This window comes from Xiphias gladius, chromosome 15 (assembly GCF_016859285.1).
Source record: "Xiphias gladius isolate SHS-SW01 ecotype Sanya breed wild chromosome 15, ASM1685928v1, whole genome shotgun sequence".
Classification (NCBI taxonomy): Eukaryota; Metazoa; Chordata; class Actinopteri; order Istiophoriformes; family Xiphiidae; genus Xiphias; species Xiphias gladius.
The window spans coordinates 11,634,517-11,659,836 of NC_053414.1; the positions used below are offsets into that span (position 1 = coordinate 11,634,517).

The 25,320-nt window shown below is 41.2% G+C and overlaps 2 protein-coding genes across 11 annotated transcripts in view; one reads left to right on the forward strand and one right to left on the reverse strand.

Annotated features, from left to right (window-relative positions):
• lrba (LPS responsive beige-like anchor protein) overlaps window positions 1-9,137 on the forward strand; it is a 191,710-nt gene extending 182,573 nt beyond the window's left edge. Inside the window, exons 54-57 of the mRNA XM_040146675.1 lie at window positions 2,289-2,390; window positions 2,544-2,740; window positions 6,597-6,748; window positions 7,632-9,137. Coding sequence (XP_040002609.1) covers window positions 2,289-2,390; window positions 2,544-2,740; window positions 6,597-6,748; window positions 7,632-7,722 — 542 coding nt within the window. The 3' untranslated portion in view covers window positions 7,723-9,137. The remainder of the gene's footprint in view (window positions 1-2,288; window positions 2,391-2,543; window positions 2,741-6,596; window positions 6,749-7,631) is intronic.
• dclk2a (doublecortin-like kinase 2a) overlaps window positions 9,115-25,320 on the reverse strand; it is a 45,476-nt gene continuing 29,270 nt past the window's right edge. For 4 of the 10 annotated variants that reach the window (XM_040145209.1, XM_040145205.1, XM_040145207.1 and 1 more), the window contains 12 exons: window positions 24,058-24,152; window positions 22,213-22,300; window positions 21,442-21,547; window positions 20,308-20,365; window positions 19,741-19,860; window positions 19,504-19,650; window positions 19,283-19,416; window positions 18,756-18,833; window positions 18,311-18,407; window positions 16,681-16,761; window positions 15,533-15,646; window positions 9,115-12,549 (listed from right to left, as the gene is read on the reverse strand). In XM_040145209.1, coding sequence (XP_040001143.1) covers window positions 11,713-12,549; window positions 15,533-15,646; window positions 16,681-16,761; window positions 18,311-18,407; window positions 18,756-18,833; window positions 19,283-19,416; window positions 19,504-19,650; window positions 19,741-19,860; window positions 20,308-20,365; window positions 21,442-21,547; window positions 22,213-22,300; window positions 24,058-24,152 — 1,955 coding nt within the window. In that variant the 3' untranslated portion in view covers window positions 9,115-11,712. Of the gene's footprint in view, window positions 12,550-13,132; window positions 13,146-14,744; window positions 14,855-15,532; window positions 15,647-16,680; window positions 16,762-18,310; window positions 18,408-18,755; window positions 18,834-19,282; window positions 19,417-19,503; window positions 19,651-19,740; window positions 19,861-20,307; window positions 20,366-21,441; window positions 21,551-22,212; window positions 22,301-24,057; window positions 24,153-25,320 lie in introns of those variants that run through there. The other 6 variants (XM_040145208.1, XM_040145204.1, XM_040145206.1 and 3 more) reach the window with 3 other exon arrangements.

Here is a 25,320-nt window from a genome sequence, read left to right on the forward strand (position 1 = left end):
AATGTTTTAAATGGAACACGTACTAGTGCACAAAGTTTTAATATACACATTATCACGTATTTATTTATCTCAAACATATGAACACACACAAACTCACATATAGGCTTGTGGTTCAATAACACTTTTGAGTCAGTGTAATTGAATTCATTGAGGTTTGGCCTTTGACAACTTTGAGCAACAAAGATCATAAATGACTTAACATTTTTTTGAAAAATGTCAAATATTGACTCCAAAATACATAGTAATAGTCAAGTGTTTTGAGCTACATTACACATTTGCTAAATGAAACCTAAATGCTTTGTACATTACTCTTTGCCACTAAAAAAGAGGGAGACGGTAAAAATATCTGGCAATTTTACCAACTTGGAACAGGATCCAAAATAGTTGTGGCTTTTAGTACCCAACCCTTCTCTCTCACACACACAAACACAAACACACACTTGTCCAGAAAGTTAATACCCTCCTCAGTGTCCCAGCTTAAGTCATATACAGGTATAACACTATAAGCAAATGCAGCCCTAATTTATAAAAACTTGGAAGGTAGTGGCTAAAAAGGTCAACTTATACACAAATTTATATCAGCTTTATCGATCTTCTCTGAACGATATCCAACAACCTGCTTAAACACACGGGCTTGTAGGGCCTCACTTAGCTTTGCCGACCTGGTTTCACCAGTGTTTGTGCGGCTAGTTTGTATTTTCAAAGTGGACGGGACAGCTGGACGTAAGCAGTTAAAACAGTCAGCTAAGATGAAAACAGGTGAGGTCAATAATTAGTACACAGTAGGTCTTTTGTTTGTTTGCTTGCTTTGTTTTCTTTTTTTGTAATTATTCAATGATTATCATTGACTTTAGAATGAATCAATTCCAGTTTGAATGGATTATTTGAATGACGTTTATTAATTATATCAATTACAAACCATGTTTTTTTTTAAAAATCACAATCAATTCATTGATTTAAGTATCACCTTGTAATCTTTAATATTCTAATTATTGGATTCAGTTGTTTTATTAATTTAGAACACTGCTGATGCCGTTTTTACATGTGACTAGAGTTAAACGTGCCCACTAGTTTATCTTTTTACAAGAGGGTTCAGTGAGCAGTAGGTTCAGTGTAGGGTCTTTCTGCTAAATCTAATTAAGGCTTAACAGCAGCCTTGGCTTATTAGTGAACCTGTATTGAGTTTTATGTCGTCATAACTGAATTAAAGAGAGAAACTGCATTAACAAACTAAACCGTATTTGAAACTACTATAGTATATCACAAAAAGTATTGTACATTGCTGCATTTTAATGTAAGAAATCCATTTTAATTAACTATTTTACTTAAATTCCATTTCCCCAGAGCCATTTGGGGTTGGTTTACAAATATTTTGAGCTGAACTTGACCTCTAACAGAAGACGATGGGGTCACTAAAGACAAGGCCTCCTCCCTGAGCAATAAACCGCAAATGAACTCGAAACTCCAGTGCAGGGATGTTGCCTCACTAAAGACTAAAGATACTAAAGATAACACACACACACACACACAGCTTTGCTGACCTCCACACACTACAATACGACGAACAGTTTGGAAACAGCATCTGTCAGCCAGTGATCCCTCTACATTTGTCCAAAAAAAAAAAAAATGTAATGTACAAACTCCATGCAAGTGTACATTTGTGTATGATAGTGTGTACATGTACTTACAGATGGAAAAGTAGAAGGCAATTTTGTTTTGTCGCTCGCCCTGACAGCTCAAACCAAAACAAAATCACAGAGACTTCATGACTTGGACCAAAACTTACTCTCGCTCCCTCTGGCTCTCTTTGTCCGTCCAATGCAGGAACATCTGGATCCAGTGAAGGCAGTAACAGGGAGAGGGTTTTAAAGATAGGGAGAGGCGGTGGGTGACAAGTGCTACAAAGGGAGAGTGAATGAGGGGAGAAATGTGTGTGCAGGATAACAGGCTCAAGGTCTGTGCAGCAAACAACACTACATATACTTCCATTAAAAAAAGAAAATATAAAACAAATATCCTCTGAGCTGAACAAATTAATAACCTTTTGGCTTTTGTGTTTAATTTTATACATCGTGTTTGTGTTTTCACATGGTTGTTCATAAAGCTTCTTACATGACTGAATTGCCTTTATACTCTAGTTATTATTATTTTATTAGTGAGCACTATAAAGAATAGATCAGTAAGTATGTTTTGCTTTGAGCTCCCTCTAGTGACCGAAAGTTGTTTTGCACTTTTTTGTGCTGGTGTTCTTGGTAATAGACAGACCTGTTTTGTTTGTGTTTCCCCAGCAGAGTTTACCACACCGCGGGCCATCTTAACAGGCCATGACTGTGAGGTCACGTGTGCAAGTGTGTGTGCTGAGCTGGGTCTTGTCATCAGTGGCTGCAAGGGTAAGATTGTCTGTTCGCCTGTCTAAATACGTCCATAATCTAAATTTATCCTTAAAAACAAAACAAAACCAATATGAAAGGATTGCCTGATAAAAGGCAGTGCAAATTGAGCTTTTCTAACTTCTCGTATCGTGTTTTCCTACCTGTTTGCAGAGGGTCCTTGTCTGATCCATTCCATGAATGGGGACCTGCTGCGGACCCTGGAGGTCCCAGAGCGCTGCATGCGGCCCCGCTTAATCCAGTCCTCCACTGAGGGGCACTGCATGATCTATTACGACAAGGGACAGTTTTGTCTCTTCAGTGTCAACGGCAAACTGCTTGGACACATGGAGGTAGAAGACAGCATCAAGGTGAGGAAATGTATTTCTGCATGAGCGTGCATGTGAAAGTGCATTTGCATGTGTATGTCTGCACCACATCAGTGTAGAAAGTCCTCTCACTGATTAAAGCCTTTCCTATGGTTTGAGATCTGAGTAAGTTAAGGGTCGACTTGCCTCGGAGCAAACCATGGCTTCACATCTCTTTTATTCCCTTTCATAAGCATACCCCAGAGGAAAAGGTCCTTTTGATCCCAGAGCCCTTTTGTCAGGCCAAATTGCGTCAGCAGCAGAGGTAGAGAACATTCCAAAGAAGTGGTCAGCTCTGCACACCCAACACCATTAACTATCCTCCAGCGCAGGACGATACATTCCCCATTTCCCACATTTCCTCCCTTGTGGCTAGAGTGACATGAGATAGCAGCTACTGCCATTGATTTCCCAACCCATTGTTTCCGGTTTGGCCTGGGAATTCTAAGCTAGCTCTGACAGACATCCACACGCCTGTTTTCTATTAAGAAACCTCTCGTGCCCAGGCCCCTAACCTGCCAACCAGCCTGCTCCTACATAAAGTCACAAATATAATATAATTTAAACACAAATATAACTAAATACTGATGGAGTGTACTGGGAAAGTAGCCAGTGATTAGTTTGTAAGTTTAGTGTTTCTTTAAGAGAAACTGGTGGTGCTTTAGATACGTCAAGTGCTTTGTGTTTTTCCCAGAGTTCCTTCTAAAAATGTGAAGCTGTGACTTGGGAACAGTGCGGGCCACTGCCGGCCTTGTCAGCTCTCCTCTGCTGTTGTAAATTCCAGCTATGTCGAATGGCATTAGAAAAATCCTAACATCTTTGAGTGAGGCTGTTGGAGTCTCAACCCCCTCCTGCCTCACCCCCCCTTAGTTCCATCCCCTGGTCTGAAACTCCAGCAGTATTCAGTGCACTCATGTACATACCAGAATCAATCTTCTTAGCCCTCGGAGCCTCAGCGCAGTATGACTCCAGGATAAATAAGTGTTTGTCCTGGCTTGCAGTATCCACTTAGAAAGAAAGAGAGTAAAACTGAGAAAGAGAGAGAATGTATGCACTGTGAATTTATAAGGGTCTGGAGAAAAAGGGTAGATGACAGGCTAACAGTCGGCATCCTAGTCTAATAGCAGAATCGAGTGACAGGAGCCATACTGAATGTATTACAGTCTTTTAAGTACTAGTATAACTCAGGCAGTGTAACCATTCCAGCAGTTTTTTCACTGCCTGCGTCCATGTTACAGGGGGATTAACAGCACCATAAATTTAACTTTTTACCTTCCCTAGTCTCAGAATCCACCCACCGTTCCCCCGAAAGAAGTAGGAAATATGGGCATTAAAAGTGCATGTGTTTCTGCTGCAGTCATTTTTTAGTCATCTGAGCCCGGGTAGCCATCTTAGCTCCCACAGAGCCATCGGCCATCTTGTTATACCGCCCGGTGGCAAAGGACTGATTTATAATGTCTGTCTGCAGCCTCCTACCTGGCTGGGCTGACATGTCTGCCAGCTCTCCTGCCTCCTGCTGGGCTGCAGTAAGGTCATGGACTCCATTAGTAGATGCACAAAATAGATTAATACAACACAGTAACTGCTAAATAGTTCTTATTTTCTTTTTTTTTTCTCCAACTGTTATTGTGCAATACAGGATCTGTTCATGCAGGATATTGCCAAGAAACAATTAGCTGTGACAACTTATTTTATCAATTTATGAAATTTAAAGCAGCACTAATATTTTTATATCAAGAAGGGATTAAATCACTCTGTGTAACATGAAAGGGGTCACTCGTAGTGACAAGCCCACAAAGAATTACCATCCAGTTCCCCTCAGCAATACAGAGCGTTTTAGGTTCTTTCAGCTCATTGTTTTGGTTTCATTTTCTGCATCTTTACTGTTTTGGTACAACCATCCGTATCAGGCAGTTGTTTTCAGTTAAACATCTCTAATAAACCCACTGTACACCACCTGCCCAGCATCAAGCACCAGAGAAAATATAGTGAGTGGCTGGTGAACATATCTGACATTTGGCAGCTACAGAGCCAAATAATTTCCCCAGAGTTTCCCATGAGTTGGTTGAGACCAAAACAAAGCTAAAAGGAGAGTGGATATTGCACTTGTATTCATCAGGTGGCCAACAAATAAATGCTAATGTTGTTCCATGTCTGCTGGTTATGTACGTATGCTAACTGTTTGCTAACTTGTTTGCCATAACATAAAGGTGATAATATATCAATGTTATGTTTCTAGCTTCTTTTGCTGCCCCCAAGTGGCCAAAAATCTAACCAACGGTGCTTTAAAATTCAGTTTTTCAATAAAAGGTAGCCATTTTTTGGTACGTATAATGAATCACCATTTTTCCCATGTAGTCATATACACTGTAATTCAGTTCAAGGGCATTGATCATGATTTGCTGAATGGAGCCTTATCTTTATCGTTGTTGTCAGATTTACTCTGAATGTTGATACACATGACAATTAATGTTCACACAAAGCAGACCCACACGACACAAATCAAAACAGCGCTGCACTCAGTCATGCTCCATTCCCGCCCATCTTGGATGATGATCTAACGTGGCAATTAGGCTGGATTGAATCTGTGGCCTCCTGCCAGCGTGCAGCATGCGAGTGCATGACTGTATGCCCGTTTTGTATGTGCCTGTCTGTCTGTCTGTGTAAACGCCTTCATATGCGAGTATGTGCCTGTTTTAAATGTGTGCGTCATGAGAATGAGAAACAGATCTCATTGAATTTAGTGTGGTAGGAAATTCCACAAAGTTTTTTTTTTATTCAAAACATTTGCCTAATTAAGGCTGCACTTTTTCTTTGTCAGATCCAGTGTGTACTGCTCTTGAATGGGTTATTTATGTTTTCCATACCAAGTAAAGTTCCTGAAAATGACTTGTTCCAACTTCAGAAATTAAGTTTAAGTTTCATTTTCCAATTTAATATGAACTTGATTCAATACATATGCTCCTGATGATTGAAGTGTCTCTTGCTGAATCCCCACAAAGCGGCTGCAGCTGAAAGACGGCCGACTTCAGTGTCATAAAACCACAAACGCGAAAAGCTCTAAATTAGTGTCATTTGCTGCTTTTAGAACTCACAGTCAGCCTCGTCATTTCATCAGTTACGGTTACATGCTGATTGATGCTCCTGACTGTTTAAGTTTCAGCTTCCACTATGTACTGTGCACATAAGTTCCAACACGCGTCTTGAGTTGTGGACGTCTGATTCCCGGGGGGCCCATTCAGCTGTTACAGTTCGCAGGAAAAGCAGATGAGACGAGTAAATCTTGGAGCCTCACTAAGGGGAGCCATCTTTGTTGCAAGTCAGGGTCTGTGTGTACAGAAAGCCCTTAAGGACAGCAGCACTGACCCTGGGATCTTTTGTTAGATCACATGACCTGACAGTATGAGCTTTACTTTGACATAAGAGATAAAATGGTCCTATTCGGAAACCATTTTTGCTTGTTGTTACAGGTTTAATAGCTTTGCTGCCATGGTGGGGGGTTTTTTTGTTTGGTTTTTTTGGGGTTTTTTTTTTTTTTAAGCATTGAAGGGCAGTTAACAGATGATCAAACAAGTAAGTCATTGTAGTCACTGGGGCACCTCCCAATGGACAGTACGCTTTACCACTGGAAAACTATAACCAATCACGAAATCTAAACTTATATTAAATAAGACTGATAATAATAATTATAATCAGGCTAAATATAATAATAATAAAAATAATAATTATTATTATTATAATGATGATTGTAACACTAATAATAGAAGCGATGTGACATTGCCCGAAGCATAGAATAAAAGGGGAATTCTCAGGCTCATCAAATGCATAATTAGGAACTTTTATTGTTTCTCTTTGGCAGGCCATGCTTCTCAGTCGTGATGGCCAGTATCTGCTGACAGGTGGAGATGGAGGCGTAGTATCTGTCTGGCAGGTCCACAACCTCAAGCAGCTGTTCACTTACCCTGGCTGTGATGCAGGCATCCGCTCCATGGCCATGTCGCATGACCAAAGGTAACAAGCACACGCATAAACACTTACATACTTATATAATCCAGTGGTGGAAGAAGTATTCAGATCTTTTACCTACGTAATTGTAGCAACAGTGCCACACTTAAAAAATGATTGATTACAATAAAGGTCCTGCATTGTTTTAGTGAAAGTACGGAAGAATTGGTGCGCTTAAAGCAAGACTGTTTCCAGTGACTTTTGAAACATTAAATGATACATTCTTCCTTTTACCAATAAAAAAGTTGAATTTATAAGCAATAAAAGGCAGCCTTGCTCAATCCAATACTTATGATGCTACAGCCTTACTTGGTGGCTAATGGCTAATTTCAGCAAACTTTAGATAAATACTACTGAGTATGAAACATTGCTGACTCAGTCTGCTACTTCTTCCTGCGACCTTTTTAGAATTTACTACTCTGAAGTTGTCACTTGTGGATGCAGTGGCCATTATTCAGCAAAAGTTACATACCATGTTTGAAAAGTCCTCATTATCCAGGTTATATGTATTTTATTAACAGATTATTAATACTGTTGCTGCTGTACGGATATGTAAGCAGCATTTTAATGTTGTAGCTGTTCAAGGTAATGCAAATTTTAACTACTTTATATAATATATCCTACTTTATAAGATAAAAAAGAAGTTATGTAAAATCCTAATATAAAATCTAAATCTTAATATTTGAGGTAACTAGTGACGATACATGTCAAAAAAATATAGTGGAGTAGAAAGTACAATTGCTCCCTCTGAAATGCACTTAAGTAGAAATATATACTTCAAATACAAGTATAAGCATCTCAATTAAATTCACAGCAAATTTAAAAAACAAAAAAAAGACACTTAGTAAGCAAACAAAACCTAATGATGTTCCCTCCTAACTCCTCTAAGGTGCATCATAACTGGCATGGCATCTGGAAGTATCGTGCTCTTCTACAATGACTTCAACAGGTGGCACCATGAGTACCAGACCAGGTACTGAGCTGAAAGTACCAACAACTTGACTAACAAAGTTTGACACTGACAAAGATCCAAACTGTTGCAAGTGTGAACTCTTATCAAAGGCACTATTCTGTCTATCCTGATATCCTGAATGTATCTCACTGAAAGAAGAAAAACAAATCTGTCCTGTTATAGTAAAAAAAAAAAAAAAAAATTCAAACTATTTTTAAAAAGGGCATTGCTATATTTTGTAGATCAGATAGAAAATTTTCATAGAAATCATAGGGTGGGGGTTATGTTGCTGTACGGTTAAAAACAAATCTATTTTTAGCTGTAAGAATCTATTTTCATCTCCTCCAGGAAAAGAAAAGCGGGATTTGTGGGAAGCTAGTGAAAACTTTTTCTCTTGACTTAAAATCCAAATATTTGTGTACTTTAGGGTGGGTGAGTTTTTTTTTTTTCTTTCCTCGGTAGGTGTGTGTGTGTTGGGAATAATTATTAAGCTATCATTCACTTTTAACATGCATTTTGCCATTTTGGCAACATAGCCGTTAGATATGAAATGTTTGAATAAATATTAAATGTATTGGACAGAAGGATAAATGAAGAGGGAATATACATTTATATAAATATCGCTATATATATACTGTTTAAATGTAGTCTTTCATATTTAAAATTTCCATTCCTTCTGTACCTCTGTGCTTGCTAAGAGATTGCATTTCTGTGCATGGCTCACTGCTCATAGAAAAAATTTCAGCGCAGTCTTATCATTTAATACTTTAAACATCAAAAACACAAACCTTCCCGGCGTCGGTGATGTTAAAAATGAGCTTTACATATGGGAAGATGTCAGGAAAACCATGTCGAGGATTATGCTTCTTTCATAGTTACATTTCTCTCCCAAATGACTGAATTAGCACACAGTGAATCTTTTTTCTTTTTTTTTCCTCAAAACTGATTAGTCTCGATTGTCTGTGCTGGAAAGAGTGTGGGTATGAGATCATAATTTTTACTACTTTAGTTCTAAATAAAAACCCCACCATGTCATACCTAGTGCCCCAAGCCAGCTTAGCATCTTCAAAGTCCTCTTTGAGTCCTGTCTCCAAAGCAGCCAACAGCAAAGTGAGAAGCGCAATTAGAGAAAGGACTTACTGCGTTTCAGTCTGAGGTTCTTTCTCTTTTTTTCCCCCCATCAAAGCAGTCTAGATCACAGGATGAGTGATATTGTTAAGAGGTGATTCAGCACTAAAACGGCAATGAGACGTATTCCTTTGGTCCTCTGTAGTATAAATGTCCACTTGTGACTTCAAAGGACACATTCCTTTGAGTTGTGGTGTGGTTTTGAGTCTCCAGTTATGAGAACTACTGTTATCTATCAACCAATATTTTTTGAAATCATTTTGGAGTGTTTTGTGTGCCGAGTTCTGACAATAAAATGGAATTTTATAATTTGAATTGTGCTTGGTGTTTAATGTATTTTTCATTAGGAATCACTAAGGCTGCATAGCACCCTCTGGCGGCCAACTTCCGGTAACACAAACACACATTCACCACAAACACATTCCTTTTAGTTCTTTATTGCATTTTTATTTTTTGCTTCCTGCTGTTTCAAAATAGTGGAACATTAAACGCAGCCACTCTATGCCTCATAAAAACCGTTACTCCAGTTTGACGTAGTTGAGCTACCTGTTTTAAAACTGTCCTCATACAAATTTCCCTTTACAAACTGCTCCGATGCTCTTCTTTAACTACATATACATACGAGAAGCTAAGTGACCCACTTGCCTGTGTGTATGAGTGAGGGGTCTGTCTTACAAGGAGGCAGTGAATGTGTGAAGGTAGTATACACGCAGTTGAGTCCCAAAGCAGTAAAGAGGCATGTTTGAGCCACAGGAGGAGTTGGCCCCACGAACACCAGCTGGGATAAATGCTGTGGAGTTCAAACCAGGTACAAACAAGGACAAAACAAATCACTCGGAAATTAATTTAGGATGCACAATTTGGGATCCCATTTTTCAGCCAAGCTGGTTTCGATAACGGCATAATTTTAAGCTTTGAGCAGTTAGCCGGTGGTGAGGCACAAAAACCGGTCACCTTGACGACACGTTCACGCAAGTAGTTTCAAAGTCGTAGCAATAAGCAGTTCAGCTTTCAAATGTGCAGTTCACGAGAAACAGGCCTACAGTCTGGTTTCATGTCTGTTGGATCTACAGTATTTTCTCTAATGTCCTGTACTACAGTTATGGATTTAAGGGCCATGATTGCTCAGATGCACACAGGCAGAAAAAAAAAAAAAAAAGTCTTCAAGTTTCAGGTGGACAGCTAAGGTTCTTCACACTATGCACAACTGCAGAGCTCACACCAAACAATACATACAGTCAATGTGTGATTGAATGTGTCAGTGTGTCTTTCAGTTACAGGAGGTGTACAAAATAATCTAAACAAATGGACTTATATAAATTATACTAGTTTTATTTGACCAGGTTTTAGAGATATATTTCTCTGAAAATGCTCTGCCTACCTCGATACCATGAAGGTGGATGAAATTTGGTTTGTGTTGCTCACAGCATTAAAAAAATTACTTAAAATATTCATCTACAACAACTTTCTCCAGATGTGTGTCCGAAGAGTTAATCTGTAATTAACAGACCTCACAGTTGACACTGACATAGGGGCTATATCTTAAGTAAAAAATACTTCTGATATAAATGTGTTTTCTGTGAATTGTTTAGAGTATTGGGGAAAGTGTTTCTGGATAGAAACACTACTACTGGATAATTAAACTGTTTCTCGCCTAAACCTATCAATTCAAATTAGCGTAACACTATCTGCATGACTAGAGACCCCAAAAGCAGTGGTTCCCAACCTGGGGGTCAGGACGCCGCTAAAGGTAAATAAGATAAATCTGAAAATCAGGAACAAATCAACATGATAGGAAAGCAGAATGACACATTCCTTCTACACAACATTATGTTTTTCCTACTGTTTCCTTTTTGCTTTTGAACTGTTGGACAATTTGATATCTTCAGGCCCCTAAAAGTATTTATATAAAGCAATTTGTATCTTTGGCTGAAATGTTCACCATGCATAGACATGTGCCATTTGTGATGAGAGATGTTAAGTAGACAAAGCTTTGTTTGAAGGCGTCACAAGGCAACAAGGTTGAGAACAACTGCACAAGAGGCAACAGAAAATGGTCTCGTTTGTTTCAAACTTGAATGTGAACGGCCATTTGTGTCTGCTTTAACAGGTCTGATAATCGCCCCCTTTTTTACATGCATGATTTTGAAGAGTAAAAACACAGAAGTAGAGCTGAAGATGTCAAACAGGCAAAGTTCCGCCTCGCTCGGTACTTCGGTAGGTATTCGCTTATTTTGTCCACCCTCTGTACATCATATTGTGTAGTGGCACTTCACAGGAGCGGATTTGTGGATATCATTAGGATGGCTGTTGCCGGAGAAAATACTAATAGCGGTTATAGTTAGTTTAGTGAGATATAACTGTGCCAAAACACAATAGGTAACTAGGCTAGCAAGACGTTTAGACGTTTGATATGCTGAAATAGTTGTAGTATAGACATACTGTGTCTCTGTGTAAGCAAAAGGACACCCACTTTGGGTTGTCTGTGTGTAATGAATATCTATTTACAAAAAGAGCCACAGGCAGTCAAAATGGGATAATAAATAAAGTAAAGAATTCACATTGATGTGATACAGTAATGCATGACTTCCAAAGACGACCACTCAGAACAGTAATATTCAATTCATTCCCTTTCTCCACATCCTCCATTAATAAATACAATCCCATATATACAATCGACAAACTCTTAGAAAATGCCTCGTATCCTCCTTCACAGAAAATGAGTGGGATAAGAAAGAGGAAAAAATGTGGACAGCAGTCACTGGCTCAGTTTACAGCTACTGGGAATGCTCAAGATGGATGTTCGCTCTCCTCGTCCCATGTCTTAATGATACATATTTGGAAAGAGGTTGGAGTGGGGGTGAAATTGGCAACAGCACAGGCCAGACTTTTAAAACTTTTCCATAAGCTCTTCAGCAGGTAGAGGGCTGGGAGACCGAGGGTCAGCTGGAGAGGGCGGGGTGGTGGATGTGGGAGGTGTGGAAGGAGGAGAGGGAAACAGGGTTGGGTGGATGGGAGAAGGGGAGGAAGGTTCTTGTTTAATTTGGGAAGAGAGAGGGAAAAATACAACAACAGGTTTGATGGGGGAGACGGGGAAAGGGGAATCTTGCGTTGCGGGAGAGGAAGACTGGGGCATTGCTTCTTTGGTAGGAGAAGAGGGAGAAAGAGAAGCCGGTTTGGTAGGAGATGATGGGGAAGGACAGGAGACAGGTATAGAGGGGGTTGTGCAGGTGAAAAGACCAGGAGGGCTTGAGGGTGAGGGAGCTTCTAGAGATAGGCAGGGAGCAGCAGAGGGGGATGTAGGGGATGTTCTTACTTCAGGAGGGGATGAAACGGGCAAGGAGGTGATGGGGAAAGTTTCAGCGGAGGGCGAGGGGGAGAACTGAAGCGAACTCACAGGAGCAGAGGGAGGGAGGTGAAGCTTAGTAGTTAATGGGTCCTTTTCATTCTGGGGTTGAGAGCAGGGAGGATTAGAGGTGGATGCAGCATCAGGCACAGCAGTCCCCGTGGTCTCGGTGGGTGATGTAAGCTCGCCAGGTTTTGGTACGTTGGTGCACAATGCTTGTTTGGTGGGAGAGGCTGTTCCTGACTTTGTTGCTGAAGCCGGTTTGATTTGGAGGGCAGATGGGACTTTCTTGCAAGCTGACGAAGTTGAACACGGCACTGTCTGGGGGCCTGGGCAACGACGGGTGGTGAGCTGCAGGGTCCCCTTATCTAGAGCTGTGTTCTGGCAAAACACAGAGATCATCAGCTGGATAGTTTTGTACCTCTGAAGTTCAAACAACACCAATTAGGAGAGAGAAAGAGATACTGTGGGTCGATCTACACTGACAACAGAAAACCTCTAATTTAGCCTAAAGTTGTCCAGTGAGTAACTGATCAGTTGAATGTTTGCAGATATACAAAAAGCAAACTCTTTAATCATTAACTGGTGCAGGTTTGTCATTTCTTTGATTAAAATGAATGAACAATACACATGATGAAACAGTCTAATGGAAATGGACATAAATAACTGAAAGATGATCAAACAAAAAGACAGTATGGTTCGCATGGTGGACTGACCCCAGAAGGACAGGATCGGGGTCAGATCATCAAGTGCTACTCTATGTGCAGAGAAAGGGCAAATGAGAAAGTAAACCTTTACTTTTCCATTCAACAGATGCATAAGTGGTGCTTTTGTCCTGATTCAAGCCAATGATGTTTTTCTTACGTTGGACAGAAAACTATTAAATGCAGCGTTCCTCATTTGCCCTTGTGCTGAATCTCAGCAGCGGAACAGACGGGGCGTAGCGTTAAGTGTTAGTACATACCATTGCCTTGCAGCTAATTCAGAGGGACGTAATGCAGGGAGAAGGGAGAGGCAAAAAGGGACAGAGACTAGTCTTACTCACAGCTTCACAAAATAAAGTCAACACAACAAGCATGACAGCAAGTGGACAGTTGTTCCAGCTCAGTGCTAATCTGTTATTTCAGATCATTAAAACATCTTCCAAACCACGTGACCCTTTGCATTTGAGAAGACTAAGTTGGAACAAACTGTGAGACTTTCTATAACTGACTATTTCAGGCAGAGACAGGCGTCAGTGAGTGTTTCGCTGAATAACTGTCAATAAAAGGCAGTGGTGGGGTGGGCTTAAATGTGTCTTTGATTGTACTGGTTCTAAAAGATAAGGGTGGCATTATTCTGTATCTTTCTTATTCTCAACAAATCCCATGGAAAGACTAACACTAACAATGAACTGTTGCCTGGTTACAGGTTATACGTCTGTGTCACATGGCCCTGTTGTTGTCCAAAACCTACTATTAACATATTAGTGAGCCACAGTGTTGCACTGGTGACACGTTACTTCATTTCCATGCACATGGGCACTTAAGTTTATCCCAGAACACATTCCTGCTGCCATAAATACTCACTAGAGCCCCAAATGTATGTTCGTCCAAGGCTGACAATAGTCCACATCAAATGCATTATTTATTTAAACAATGTTTGCTAAAAACTACAGTATCCAGGCAAATATTTTTTAGGAAATTACTGAGCCCTTTTTAAATATAGATTTATACATTTGTGACCCGTTTTTAAAGATTTGTCTTCAGTAGGAACCACAGGACATGGGGACGACTGCCACAGACAGGGTGGGGAAGTCAGAAAATATTGAGGGACAAACTTATAAATTGTAGATTGTGGTCCTTTCATGGGATTTGTTGACAGTAAGAAAAAAAATGACACAGGATACTGCCACCCTTATCCTTTAAAACGTGCTGGGGAATCTCGTATGCAAGGCAATAAAGCCACAATGGTTTGCATCCATCTCTGAAAGTGTAAACTACAGATTGGTGACAGCACAGTTCTTAATTTTCTCCACAAGGTGGCACCAGAGTACCATTAACATGTTACGAGTGCTGAGAAACCAAATATAGATTTATCGACCTACAGAAAGTTGATTTTGAGGAGCTATTTTGAATGAGGTCAACACACAGTAATGGCAGAGAGGGAGGCAAATGACACTGCCCTTGCACTAGCTTGCATTGGCACTGTAAACATGCTAAATAACATCAACGACAATGTGATTAAACAAACACGTCCTTCCAAACAAAGAATTATTTTCACATCCCATAAAAGTTTTTGAATGGAATGAAGTGTGACTGGAGGAACAGAATGAGGAGTATGAAAAGAGTCATGGGTAAATCCGGGACAGCGCGCATGTCGGGAGAGTGTTAGCGAGGTCCACATCAGTTGGTTATTGAGAGCAGGGGCCTGAGAAAGACACAGGAAGGAAGGGAACGGAGGAAGGCAGAGTAGTGGGGGGTGGGAGTTGTTACAGATGTAGGGAAGAGAGTGAAGGGAAGGGCGATGGCTGGAAAGGAAGAAGGGAGGCACGGGGGGGGGGGGGTGTGAAGTGTGTACCCGGCTTTCAGCTACAGGCGTCCCCTGTGGTCCTGGGTCGGGTGTGAGGGAGGGGTGAGGAGGAGGGAGGAGGAAGTGGATGGAGAGGAGGAGGGGCCAAGGACTGGCCCCACGTTTACACCTCAAACTGTCAAATGAAATTTACAACAAAATGAGGCTCTTTGCAGTGAAGAGGGGGGTCAAATTCAATTTCTAATCAAAGAAACTTCCCCTTCCCCCCTTTTTCCTGTTTTCAGCTCAGACAGACGGACTGAAGAGAGTGTGCTAGGCTGATGAGTGCTGTGACCTGATGAGATGCGGAGTGGAGGAAGTCAAACTGTACAACAGGAAATGATGCAAATGCTGCTTAAAAAACAAACAGGGTGGAAGGATGTGACTACTACACGAATGACCTCTTCACTGTTGTGTTTTCCCATCGTTCCATCTCTAAAATCCCGTCTTACATGTCCACAGCAGCATAAGTTGCTTATAACTTGTATTGAATGTCTCCTTCAGCGATGATTGAGGCCAGATATTCTATCCCAGTGATTAAGTGGGAGTACGATTCATATAAAGTGAATTAGAAGAAGCGCAATCTTCTTTATTTGGGTCAAACCTTCACTGTCCTGCTGTAAACGTTTGGAAGAAGGCCTGACCTGTTCTAGCCGCTGCATGCACCTTGTTAGTGACTACTAAACCCATGTCAAAACGTCTATATTGGAGATTTGAGGTCATAAGATTACTAACAAAAAAGCACTGTAGTAAATCTCAGAAGATTGGGCAAAAATCTTTTCAAAATCATATGTTTGGCTGTGAATGTGCTTACCATGATGACCGACACACCAGCTGTGGTGTTGTTGTGCTTTGGCGCAGTGTTAAAGTGCGTCTTCAGTTTACCTGTTACCTCCATCTTCATGTTGTTCTCCAGGACTGAATCGTCCTACATACACACACAAACATGCAAGAGTGTACATTGGTTTCCTAAAGAGAAAACTGTCTTCGTGCACAAATCGCAAAAGTTTCGCCACATTTGAGGTTCGGTTCATACATACAGCACCGTGCAAATGTTTCAGGCACCAGGAATACAGTGAAGTTGCTTTCAAAATTAATGCCATGAACAGTTTTTATTCATAAATAAACTTCACACAAAGTGCAGTAAACAGAATCAACCTAAATCAAATCCATATTTGGTGTGACTTCCCTTAGTCTTTAACAACAGCACCAGTTCTCCTCGGTACATGAAGCTTTTCAAGGTACTTGGCAGGTAGGTCGTTCCAAGCATCTTGGAGAACTTGCAGCAGTTCTTCTGGGGATTTAGGCTGCCTCACTGTCTTCTGTCTCTTCCTGTAGTCCCAGACTGACTCCATGATGTTGAGATCAGGGCTCTTTGGAGGCCAGACCATCTGCTGCAGGACTCCTTGTACGTCTCATCTCTGAAGACAGTTCTTCATGACTCTGGCTATGGAGCTTTTAGTGCAAGTTCAAGCAGGAAGACGACCGTCAGCCTTATCATCTCGTCATCACGCTGAGGCTCCACCTCTCCACTATAATCCAGCGATTTCACTGGGTTCTGTGCGGTCCCTCCTGTCTACCCGTGATCTTCTTAGCTGAAGAACATTTAAACCACCTTACCTATGTTGTCTCTCTGTGCTGTCACTGCAGTCTATGCCGCTCACAACTTCGCCCGCCACCTCCCCACCGCAATCAGTGTCAAGGCCCCTTCTAAGGCTCCCTGGTGGGATCTCGGATTGGCTGCTATTCATAGGCCTCCATCCCCATACATCTCTTTAATCAACAGATTCAATGGCAAAGTCTTTATTGAATAAATCTACATTGCTGCAGAAGGAATCTGGGACCCATCAGATACCTGCCTGATGGTACTGCGTGATGGATAAGAATTTAAACATCAAACGTGCCTGAAACTTTATCACTGTGCTGTACATGCAAATATACACACTCTGTGTTACACATTACCGTGACCCATGGGTGGGAGAGGACATCTTGTGCGGTGTATCGAGCCTCGACGTTGACCTGCAGCATCTTTCCAATCAGCTCCTGAAACAGAACACACAACAGTTTAGGACAAGGTCAAAGCTAAACCTTCTTTGATTCTACATCTGAAATGTCTCTTACTTTGACCACACACACACACACTTCATTGTTATTAACTTTTAGCCCATGTTGTAATGTGAATAAATGATCATATTATGCTATAGCTTTACAAAATTCTGTTATGCAAATTAACCACTTTTTATTGATGTTTTTTTTTTCCACGTGAGGAGCTTTGTCTGAAATAACACGTGAACAAAGGTCTATGCATTACTTCAAAGCTGCATTAATCTCTCAACAAAAGAAAATTGTTAAAATTTATGATGTTGATATTGATCATATCTTAGCAAACAACTGATTATTTACACATCCAGCAGAGACTGAGCAACACTCATACATTTTGAGTTCCGCTTGTGTCCACCTGATGAACGTGGCTACAAAATTCACTCCTTTTAACTCTTTTCAGGACTCCAAAAACTCCTGAAATATCCCCAGAAATTTCTGACTCTTCGGCTGCTTCGTGCTCCACTATGTTTAGCAGCTTGTAGCTAAACTTTCTCTGTCTGCTGTTCGGCAGTGGTCAGATAATGACAGTGGCAGCTTTGCACAGTTCAGCTTTTTTACTGAACCAACCATAAAACCATAATAATGAGCTGACAGAAATAGCGCAGGGAAAAATGCGGAGTCAAGTGATAACTGTCTGTGGGTTCGTCACTATGAGTAACTCCTTTCACACTGCATGTAATCTTTTGGTATACTGTTGATATAAAAATAGAAATTAGTGCAGCTTTAACTATATTATGTGTGATTTTACATACACTAGGTATGTTGTTATATACATGAATTCGGAAAAACAATTGGTTTTAATATTGTGATAATGATTTCAACCATATGGCCCAACCCAACAATACTATTTGCTAACACCTAACACTCATTTGACTGAACGCTTTGCAAGCCATAGACGTCGCTTTACATGCTTTCACACGTGCGCTTGCCAAGTCACGTATGGACACAGTCTTTTGATAAATTTACACCTGCACAGCTTCATGCTATGGTGTCTATAACTGTGCATTTGTCTGCAACTGTGCATTTGTCTGCAGTGACAGGCCAATGTAATAGCAGTGGGTTTAATTAGCACTTTGGTCTTGAACGCTGAGCATGGGCTGTCAACTTAATACGTGACATTAATTTAGAGGGTTGGAGAGGTTCCTGTCCTTCAGCAGACAGTAGTCATTAATGGAGCGGGTTTACATTGTGTGTGTGTGTGTGTGTGTGTGTGTGTGTGTGTGTGTGTGTGTGTGTGTGTGTGTGTGTGTGTGTGTGTGTGTGTGTGTGTAACCTATGTAACATTTTAGATCTATTTCCACTGCCCCTGCATTTAAGTTCAAGGTAAAGTGGTTCCTGTCCTCATTGGAGTTAGATAATGGTTAGGGTTAGACCATGTTTTGGTTAGGATGACCCTCCAAAGAAGAAAGACCGGGAGTCAATATAATATCATCTAAAGTGACAAAAACAAACTGTTGGTGTGTGTGTGAGAGTATCATTTGGTCCCAACCTTGGCTGAGTCAGTGATGTTGTCCCAGTAAGGACTGGGAAAGTCCAGTCGCCCCAGAAGGATCTGGTCAAACAGGTCCTCTTGCAAGTTACTCTCACTACATGGAAAGAAACACAGGTGCTCAGTGGACAAAACTTCACCTTTCATTATGTGTTTATTGTAATGACCAGTGCTACTGAAACAAGGACCACAATAATTTAGGTCAAATCCTCCACTCTACGACTGCAGGAACACAATCCTTCACCCAACAACTAATTAGAGCAATGGTTTAGTTATACAGCATAAGATAATTGGTAAAAAATAAAGTTGCCAAATACTGTGACTGAACTCTTCTTAATTTTATCCGCGGCTGACACCTTTACTCTACATTGTATTTATTGCTTAAAACTGAAAACTGCCATCCTTGTTTATTAGCAGCAGACAGTGGCGTGGATGAACCGAGTACCTTCTAAAGGGAGGAAAGCCACACAGAAGGATGTAGGTGATGACACCTGCGGCCCAGACATCCACCTTCAGACCATAACTGTGAAAAGAGAAGACAGCAAGTGGCAATGAAGGATTAAAGGTACCTAAATATCTACAGCTTCCATCATCCCAGTGTTACAAAGATAGTAGACGACTGACTGGACATAAAAACAGCAAAAATAAGAACTGACATTTTGGAAAGAGAAGGTTTTCAATTCACTATAATGATGTAGAAGTAAATATACCACTACAACCTTTTATGCTTACACAGATACATGGTTTGTGTTGCTTTATTCAGCACGCTTACACACAAAATACCATTCGCCTTTTAATCTCCATAGAGCTGATTACAACACAGCAGTGATGCAGACCCGCATTTCTACTCTGCTGTTGTACGTAGAGCAGGTGTTTCCATTTATACCAACTCGCATGTTTCTCTATAACGAGCACCTTCCCTGAAAACTAGAGACCTGAAAGTCACACATTCTGCCAAAACACCCAGTTTACCCGGACTCTGCGATGATTTCTGGAGCCACATATGTAGGAGTGCCGCATACGGTATACAGGGGTCCCTCCACTACTGTGGCCAGGCCAAAGTCCCCGAGCTTTAATGACTTGGTGCCATCTGGGTACTCAAACACCTAAAATGGAGTACATGCTCAGTTGAAGTCCATTATGCAGTTGGATTTGTAGGGGGGGGAAACAATGTTGTGTGTGTAAATGTATACCAGCAGGTTCTCTGGTTTAATATCTCTGTGGACGATGTTCATGCTGTGCAGGTACTTCAGAGCTCCAGCGAGGTTGTAGACCATGATGCTGGCATCTCTCTCAGTGTATTTGGCCGATGAGGTGATGGCATCAAATAAATCCCCTCCCTGCGCCAATTAAAAAAGACACACTGATTGCATATAAGAACATACATATCATATGCACTGATACTGACACAGAGTTAGCTTTTACTGTACCTTGACAAGCTCCATAACCAGGTACAGCTCAGAGGGAGTGTCCACCTCCTCAATCAACATGATGATGTTGGGATGTTTCACCTTCCGCAGCACTGCCACCTCATTTTCAATGAGGTGCTCCTGGAAACACACACCCGCACACATAATCCAAGGGACCGAGTTACTGAACGCTCCAGTGCACAGGATTTACACTGAGCCATTATGCTCAAAAAAACAGAAGCTGCATTGGTGATTGAGTCTGAATTGGTGTCAAGGATGTGTGAATCAGAGTGTGTCATTGTGTGCATGTGAAAGGGCGAAGATAATTTGAGTTAGGTGATAAATAAAACATTACCAACCTAATCTAACCGCGAGGGATAAGAGGATCAGAGACACACAGGTAATACTGTCCTGTATGTGGGTGTTAATAATGCACAGTGGGACACTAACATATGACCACTTCTTTACATCTGTGTGAGTGTGTGTGCACAGGTCACACAGAAAGAAGAGTGAGGGAATCGGAGAAGGAGATGGGAGAAGGAGATGGGAGAAGGAGATGGTGAGAAAAAAAAAGGGACAGAGTGAAACCTTTCCACTGCACTTGGCCTTGTCGATGATCTTCAGCGCAAACTCTTTTCCTGTGGACCTGAACAGAAACAGTGCAATTAGGGCTAACAATAAAAACAGCACTGGTCCCACAACACTGTCTGTAATTCGAATCAAGCTCTCACTAGACGGCCTCAGTTACAGTGCGTAGGAGCACCGCCACTAAGGTACTGGAAAGGTACGTTAGCTGTACGAGCCGGGTTTATACAATGAGCAGAGAAGCAGTGCAGATACAGGCAGGCTCAACAAGAATCTGAGAACACATGCTTAAAGAGTCATTTAACACCAGGCTGAGGAACAGTGTTTCACTGACATCTCTGGTTAACAGTTTCAAGTTTGTGCCACCTCACACTATACCCAGATCACCGCTGGGTCGGGGGGGGTTAAGTTACTTTTTAGTTTCCTCTTGCAAAATATACATAACAGCTATGACGCAAAGGTACCTCTGTGGAGTTTTAAGTGATGCAAGTGATGCAGTGCACATTCCTGCCAACAGTTTCACGCTACTCCACTGATTAAGAAATGTAACAGTGCACCAACAAAAGGACAGGGTAGAAGAGAACCGCCAGCTGGTGTTTACGGATGTATGGAGAGCCGTGCATAAACAATGGAAAATTCAAAAGAGTCGAAAACTTCTTGGCCTCTGGAAAAAGTATATGTAGCTTCCAAATACATCTCACTGTCTTGATTGAAAGCAGTAAGACGGTACTGAAAGCACAGAAGGCTATTAAGTAGACTTTTGAGATTAGGTTGTTTTGAATGTTTGAATGCATTCAACACGTTTATTGGGCCTCAAATACTTATTTTTTAGTTTTTTCCAGGAAGGTGCATCAGATTAGGAGAGCACACACTTGACAGGCCTCCTCTCATCATCTTCGCCCCTGTCTGCCTGGGCAGTGTGTTGAGATTAAAAGGCTAATGAAGTGAATTCACCGCTGGGTTTAATCCATGGGATATTTCTGTCTCCACAATGCCTGTCATCAGGACTTAAACACCCTGATGGAGCAGCTACAGCACGTGATGCGCGTCTCATTAAGCAGAACAACAAGGCACACTGTGGACTGCTGCCAGCTCTGCACCAAACATTTCCAGTCAGACTCAATGTACTACACCTACCTCTCCACACACTCCTTGACCACAGCAAAGTTGCCATCTCCAATGACCTTCCCAACTTTGTATTTTTCCAAAATGGTGGAGGCAGGCAGGTAGCGGTTGCCATTAACTGCTAAGGAGAGATGAAGGTTAGAACAGGCAACAGACAAGCCCTGCTGCTCAATAAAAAACAAGGGAGCTTTGGCAGAAACTCACCCAGTTCTCAGACTACATTAAGGGTCAACATGCTGGGCAACAAAATAACACACTCACTGGCACCAACATGCAAATTGATCTCTACTAGTCCTCCTGTAGCAGTTAGAGAACTGAGCAGCAATATTACGTCCCGTCCATCGCCACACATGCACTTGCTCACACAGCAGTGGATTGTTTCACACTCATCCTCAACACATGGCAAACTCTTTGCCACTTTTGTTGAGTGAGCAAATTCTGTAATCTGCCGCGGGGGGGGGTGCAAGATGAGGATCGTTTAGAATGTTACATGGTTGAGCGTGAGGCAGCCCCGTGCAATAGTGTTGTCCTAGTTGGCAAATAAGTTAAATATATCAGCCAGGAGAGGAGAGGAGAGGAGAGGAGAGGGAAAGGAAAGGAAAGGAGAGGAGAGGGAAAGGAAAGGAAAGTAGAGGAAAGGAAAGGCAAGGAAAGGCAAGGAAAGGCAAGGAAAGGCAAGGAAAGGAAAGGAGAGGCAAGGAGAGGCAAGGAGAGGCAAGGAGAGGCAAGGAGAGGCAAGGAGAGGCAAGGCAAGGCAAGGCAAGGCAAGGAAAGAGGATGTACCCTCTGGACTCAGTCGATTGCTTTGCTCTTGGTGGTTGTTCAATGAGCCATTTACATTTGGAGAAGAGATGTGATGTGATGGAGGTATCTGCAGGATGCAAAAAGAAACAAAAATATAGATGAACACCTGGCCTAAAACAAGACAAGCAGACAAATCACCATGGCAACCTTAGGTCTTAAAAAGCGCCCACAAAACATGCTGTACCTTGATAAAACATAGCTGATCTATTATTGGTGGGTCACTTTCCGTAGTGACCTTGACTATGATTAGTAAAAATGCTTCAGATGGCACAATAAGGAGACCAGCAAATCAATATTATACTCACAACATGTAATTTAGCAAGCTACACAGGTTTTATTCTCATTTATTCCTATCAATCATTTGAAAATCAAATTTTTTTTTTTTTTTTTTAATTCTTAAACTAGAAATACAACAAGTGAATATACGGTATGGTGAGATACTTTATAAGGCTTGTGGCTCAAAAAAATAACAGCACAGCCTTCACATTAATCCTGAAATAAACATATTATTATTTCAATAGTGAGCTAGTTCTAAAATAAGCTTGCCCTTCAAAGTGGACAAGGTGTCAGAGCTGCTGGAAAATCCACTTATCATTACTGCACATAAAACCGTTACAGCTCCAATGAATGATATATTTGTTAAGACGGTCATTTCTGCAGAGCACAGCAATGGCAATTTGACATCTTACGGCTATATTTTTGAAATGTCAGCCATAAATACCAAATGCATTAAAATCACACAAGTGATCTTTACAGTAAGGATCTATTATTTAGCCTAAGAGCATAGTACTCTGGACCAAAGTAGAAGGTGGGCCAGCTTCAGGGTCTCTTTTACAACTGGGAACATAAAAAAGCTTTTTCCTCTGATAAATAACTTCTTTATGTGGCTTTAGTCTACCTACCCTCTCCCCGTGACTGCTATAGTGAGGGTGAATGAGAGAGAGAAACTATGTCATTAACATCCTTCTGCTTCCTTATTTAGTTTTTCAAAAAATGCTGCTCTACTCACCCTCTTCACCAGGGAATTATAAAGCTGTCAGTAAATCATAAAAATCTAATATCCTGCCAAATTAATGTGGATGGATAAGTCTTTGACTGGGCTTAGAGAGGAATGGTGGCTCTCTGGAGGAGGTTTGCCAGCTGGCTAGAGCAATTACAAACTCTGTAGTTTGGGGCTAACACGCATCTTACAGAGGAATCCATCAATAAATCAGATTAGTATCTCAGACTCTACCCAAAAACACATCATAGAGCTGCGACACAGGCCACACGGCTGTCAGTCAGTGAGTTGATGACTTAACATAGATTTGTTTCATCATTTTGTATTAAGGAGGTCAGTACAATCGTGACTTATCCCGTTCTTTAAAGTGCCACCTTAAAGGAATAGCTTGACATTTTGGGAAATTTGCTTGTTCCCTCTTTTACCACGACTTAGATTAGAAGATTGATACCACTCTCATGGTTGTACTGTAAATATGAACTTACTGCAAGCAGCCACTAGCTAGCTTGCCTCTGCCCAAAATCTGCCTACCAGCACCTTTAAAGTCCATTAATTAACACATTGTTTGTTCAAGCTCCACAGAAAAAAGTGTAAAAACGACAATTCACCATTTTACTAATTCTTGGCTGGGACCAATAATTTCATAGAGTATCCACTGGTTGCATGGAAACTGCTCAGACTAATGTGAATGCACAGCTACAGTATAAACTGTATAAACCATAAGCTGTACACAGTAGATAATGTGTTCAAGCACAGCTGTCCGTTGTGGGTGTCCTGTGTACCACATCTACTGAATGAGACGTGCATGTGATACACTGTCTTACCTTAAAACTGGGGATTGTTCGGGGGCTGGTGGGAGACGGAGTGGAGGACTTGGTGGACTTCGGAGTTGAGATCTGGCTACTTGAGGCACCATTTACTGTATGGAGAAAAACAGAGGGACTGATCGTTCTGATTTTGAAACTTTTTTTTTTTTCCTAAACTGCTTGCCAGTGAGCCAGCTTGTTCAAAGGTGCCTGCCTTTCTGCAAACAGGTAATCCACGGTATTTCCAAATTTAAATTCATCCACGGGTCCAGGACAGATTACTGAAGTAAATGAAGAAAAACGTCCTACACTTGGTAGCGCGTTTTGCTAAATGTAAGGCAGCTCATGTAACTTGCTGTAACCCAGTAACAAAGTCACACATTCACGTTTAGCAGACTGCAAAATCTCCACAATAAGGAGCGGTTTAGCCACTTTCAGACCAGTATTAGCAGCAGCAGTTTACACCCCCTGATGTGGCGATTGCAGATGTCGCCACCTACAGGCAATGAATTTAATAGTTACTGCTGCTTTAACACTCACACCACCTTAAAAGGTTTAAACGTGTGCTGCTTTGTGTTACTTCGTGTTATTTTTTGTGTTACTCTTCTGGTCGATTGTTGAGCACATGTTGATATAATGCATGACTCAAAGACTTCATTATACATGGCAAAAAAGTTGTGATGTTGTGTTGTTATAAATATCCCTGTACATTATCAGTACACTTCTCATGCACATACTGTATGAAACATATTTGGTGTTTAAAACAAGGTGCACAGGCACACAGCAGGGATGAGAGCTTCTACTGTTTGTGATTCATTCTCTCAAGAACAGACTATTTCTGCCCCCCTCTCTCTTGGTTTCTGGCACAAATACAGAGACATAATGCGTCAAACTTTAACTCAAAGTCTCGTCATCTGCATAAACCCAGCTGAGCTAAGGAAAATCACTTCACACTGTCTACAGGCTGTGCTTTCGTACTGCCGTTTCAGAGCTGTTCGTTTTTGCTTTGTGTCGCCGTGAAGTCACAGCTTCTCACCTCAACTGCCTTCTGGGTATTTTAAGGGCACTTCTAAATCAATATTTGAGATAACAACTGAAACACATGACATGACTTTATACTCTAAGTTTTTAATGTTTTTAAAGTATAATTTAACTCTGAGCACCTCAGCCTCTACAGACAAAGAGGCATCTGATGTAACCGTGCTGGGAGAGCATGATTTAATTGGCACAGCTGAAGAGTGAGTCTAATCAGTTCATGGCTTTAAATCAGTGGATTCTGCT